General features: G+C 46.7%; 1 protein-coding gene across 1 annotated transcript in view; it reads right to left on the reverse strand.

Moving 5' to 3' along the window:
- Window positions 1–166: 166 nt before the first annotated feature.
- FSTL1 (follistatin-like 1) overlaps window positions 167–4568 on the reverse strand; it is a gene marked incomplete at its 5' end in the record, with an annotated part of 10281 nt that continues 5879 nt past the window's right edge. The window contains 5 exons of the mRNA XM_010014914.1: window positions 167–262; window positions 508–605; window positions 2287–2397; window positions 3577–3689; window positions 4437–4555. Coding sequence (XP_010013216.1) covers window positions 218–262; window positions 508–605; window positions 2287–2397; window positions 3577–3689; window positions 4437–4555 — 486 coding nt within the window. The remainder of the gene's footprint in view (window positions 263–507; window positions 606–2286; window positions 2398–3576; window positions 3690–4436; window positions 4556–4568) is intronic.

Below are 4568 nucleotides of genomic sequence, written 5' to 3' on the forward strand. Positions count from 1 at the left end.
TGGGCCCCAGCAATGAAGCTCCCTGAACAGTTGGGCTCTGCTCCCCTTTCCTGGCCCCATTCTGTGTGTATTACAAAACAAATAACCCATCGCTATACAATGTAAATATCTGTGACTGGGCAACTGTAGCAGACACTTGTGCATACTGAGATCAGCACTGGAGGAAAGGGTGGCAGGTTGGGCCCATCCTCCTGGGCTCCTCCGTTGTGGAGGTCCCTTACATCTCCTTGGTGTTCATTCTCTTGGTCTTCTCAGCTGTCTCCTAGAGAAGGAGAGCACAAAAGTGAAGCTCTGCGCTGACCAGGAGCTGGCAGTGCACTGAAGCCTTTAGTCCATCCACAAGCAGTGTCAACAGTGGCTTACACCTCAAAGCCTCACACCTGTATTTGTCCCCACAGACAGCAGAGATCCCCCTTATACCAGAAGCCTCTAAGTGACAGAAGCAGAGGGAACCCCTCTAGCAAGGAGAGACTTAGTGCAAGCAGACCTTCCCAGCCTCATGCTAACCTGATGCTTCTGCAGTTCCTGAATGTATCTAGCCAGCTCCTCCTCAGTCAAGTCTTGATCAGGTCGCTGTCTCTGAGCAGTCACCTTCTCATTCTTCCCTGCAAACGAAATGGAGTTTACCGTTATCACAACTAGGGGATGCAAATTTCAGAGGCTGGACCACGTAGAACAAAAAGAGGCAGGTTGGCCACAGCATACCCCAAGCCTTAGGAAGGCTTTGCTGAAGAAAGCCACGAGTTGGCTTCTTAGAAAGAGAATGGGCTAATGGGCTTTGTGGCTGCCTGGGACTTCAGTACCTGGGTATCCAGTCTGTCCCCATCTCTTCCTCCCGTAAATAATAAAACCATAACAAAGAGACTGAATATTGTTTAAAAGAAGCACCTATAATTAGTTCAAACATCTTGGTCTCTTGTAGGGAATAAATGGAGGGCAACTGCCACCCAAGCACAACTGATGCCTAATGAGGAGGTAATTTTGCTCAGTGAAGATGCAACTTGCTGATGTATCTGATCTGATTCTTTGATTTCATTATCCCTCTATTAACAGCCTCTAACCCCTCTGCTGCTCTGACATGGGCATAAAGTCAAGGAATTGTTGTTCCGTCGTATGCTTTCATCACGGATGCAGGGAACAAAGCAGGCATCAAGACCCGGTGTTGCACAGGAACCTTGAAGGTTTTTTCTATGGAGGCAACAAAAAGAGCCTCTCATTGAGTTACTTAACCTCTGAGACCTACCCATGGCTCCTCTGGCAGCTCTATTAGTACTAATTACAGTTTTCTTTTTGAGATGAGCTCCCAGTGCCACAGTCAAATCTGAGCTGAGGTGATCTGGAAGCCTCTACTGCAGAAGCCCAGATAATCATAAAAGAAACTGTACATACTTACTGCTGTTCCCCCCTCTCCTACTTTGCCCAAGCTACTGACTATAGGTCTGAACTAATGTACTGCTGACAGCTCCCACACAGCAATGAAAACAAAGCTCATGCAAAGGCCTGGTTCTAGGGAAGAAGGCCAGAAAAATGCAGCACAGTGCTGGGATGGTGGATGTGGCTCCTTGAAAGGACCTGGATATTTCCCAAGGCTTTACACTGGCCCTGAACCATCTGTGAGAAGGCAAAGCGACAGCTGTTGTTCACAACCCCTCAGTGACTTCTCCCAGTTGTAACATGGCTGTGAAAGTTTAAAGGATCTTCCAAAGGAAGAACAGACAAAGAATCCAGCCTTGCTACAAAATCACCTCCCTTCACTTCCATCACCATTATTTTCTTCTACAGTTTTTATGGCAAGAAGCTAAAGTGCTTTCTCAGCATTACTGGATGAAGTCTCCTATCTTCCCTTTGGCACAGGACAGGACGCCTAGCTCCTGCTCTACAGATACCATAAACACACATACAGTGAGGATACACAGGAAAGCTGACTTGCTCACACCTAGTTTGTATGGTTGCAGTGACCTGTTTGGTCTGTTTATGACCTAAGCCAGCTGGATGCAGAGCAGCTCTTGTCTGGAAGACTAGGGGCTGAATTTTTGCAACACCAAATCCAAACTACAAATGCCAGCAGCACTGCCCCCAAGCCAGTTACACACTTTCTGACCTCTAGAACAGAACCAGCTTGGGTTTGGCCAACATGCAGCATGGGAGGGTGATGCAGAAGCCACCCATAAAGAAGCTGAGGAAAAGTTGGAGAGAGAATAAATCTGGGTAGCTGGTGCTCTCAGAAAGATAAAAAGCAAAAATGCCTTTTGTATGAAACCAAACGCAGTGTGAGAGCATACGGACCCTCGCATGTCATCGCAGTGCACACCCAGTTCCCACAGGCACACACGCAGCGGTTGCACTCCACCTGGGTCTCTGCTCCATCCTCATAGGATTCATCTTCCAGGGCACACTCTAGAGAAACACAAAACAAGGGCAGTGGTTGTGAGATAGCAAGCACACTAAAGACAACATACTTTGGAGATGCCCTGAGAGAGAAAGGTATGAGGTTTTGGAGGAGGCTTTCATTTCCCTAACCACCAGAAGTTTCCTAACGATTAAAATATTCATGCAGAGTTTGGTGTGTGAAATCAGCCAAAAATAATTTGGGAAAGTCAAACAGTTCATTTTGCTTCTTCAAAAGAACACATTTCAATTTCTCAATTCCACGTGAAATCTCAGTATTGGATTTGTTTGAATTTCCTTATCTGTTATTATATAGAAAAGAGACCCCAAAGTGAAAGTTCTGGTTACTCTGAAAAAATTCCTGTTCCAGGTGGGCAGAAGCTGGGGAAATGATTTGTGTATTTGCTGTTGCCCTGAAAAGGAAGGAAAAAAATTACTTCTCATTTCAGCTCACATTTCTTCTCAAAGCCCTTCTGTATGTTTAAGCCAAGGCCCCAAAGCACTCAAGGGCCCGTATGGTGTTAAGTGAAAACCAGCTCGTGATTCTTTGTGGGGAGGTGCAGCATCCCTAGCTTGCCATTGAAATAGACAACACAGGGTTTGACTTAATGATCCCTAGGAAGCATAACCTCTCTCTGCTCTTCCTGCAGAGGAATTTAAATCTGGCACCTTTGGACCAGCACCCCCTGAGGAGACACTGAGACGAATGGCCAGGCATGCCTGGTCAGGTGCTTGCACATGAACTGTCATACTAAGCAGGATTGGGAAGGATAGTGAACTTTGAGATGTTCATCAGGGAGGCTCTCCGTGTGAGAGGCAGAACATAGCAGGACTTTAGTCTGGTCCAACTTTCCTAAGTTATCCAGACGTGAACTCCTCACGATTTATCTCCGCAGTATTAAACACATGCCTTGACCTTCCAAGCACACCATACCCATTTGACCTATGCCCTCACTTCTAAAATCCAAACCTTTTCCATCACAAGAGCTGTGGGAGCTCTGGGACAGAAAAAGCAGTAGGTTGGACAATGCAGGAACAAGGGTTGCTGTTTGATCAGAGATACGCATGTATCAACATTGCCTCTGGGAGCAGAATTCCAGCATCTGATGTTTGGCCCAAATCTGGTCTCTTTTCCTTCCTCCTCTCCCAGGACCCCCTGGTTCCCCAGTATAAGTGAGGCGTTCCTACTTTTCTCTGGTGGGTTGAAGGACGGGCTGAGGCACTTGAGAAATTCATTGAAGCTGAGCTTCCAGTCAGCATTTTCATCTGACAGCTCGATGAGGGCATCTACACAGAGTCCCCTGAAAGGAAACACAGAGGCATGTTTTGCACAGGGCTGGACTAGGCTGGTTCCTGCTCTACTGGCTTCAGTGTACAGACGAGTAAAACCAGGAAATACACGGGCTCTGAGGTGCCTGGCAGAAGTGGCTCTGCAAGGAAACCTCACTGGATACAGACAGAAGAAAAACAGTCACAAAATACTCTGCTGAAGGAATGGGAAGTGAGGGGATATTCAGAACAGCAATTGACATTGATGTGCTGTCACATGAGTAGAGATGCAAGCACAGCATAACCACAAGCAGCTTGTTCTCCTCATTGTCTCGCACACAGAAAAAGGCATGCACACAGAAAAAGGGAAGCCTCTCAAACTGCATTTTCATGTGATGTACCACCTCTAACTGCTGGCTGCCAATAAGTGGGTTTTCTTCCTTGCACTGAATCTAGCTATCAGGCAAAAGGTGAGTAAAGTCCACTGCAAGAGCAATTTACTAGGGAATAAAAAAGACAACAAATTTTCTGCCCCCGCTAACTCACCTTCTGGTTGCACACCTACCAGATTTAAGGTAGAAGAGTTGGAATATGTGCCTAACGTGAAGGGTAGGGGTGGGACTGCTCCTTTTGGTGGTATTCACACCTGATTAAGTGAAAAGCCACTTCATATGGTGTTATCTGTGTTAGTGCAAGCCCTAACTGATACGACCTTCCATAAGGGGATTTTCATGCCCCTTCTACCACGTCTGTCCCACTGGCCCTCCTGGCATCCTGACCTGAGCAGCTTGTTGGTCTCCTGGTCCATGTAGGTGGTGATGTTGATAGTGGTCTCATTCTGCTCCACAAACTTCAAGAATTCAGTGGAATCCAAGCGAGAATCACCATTGTCAAAGCTCTGTAGGGAACGA

The sequence above is a fragment of the Nestor notabilis genome, unplaced genomic scaffold (assembly GCF_000696875.1).
Source record: "Nestor notabilis isolate BGI_N333 unplaced genomic scaffold, ASM69687v1 scaffold26995, whole genome shotgun sequence".
Taxonomy (NCBI): Eukaryota; Metazoa; Chordata; class Aves; order Psittaciformes; family Psittacidae; genus Nestor; species Nestor notabilis.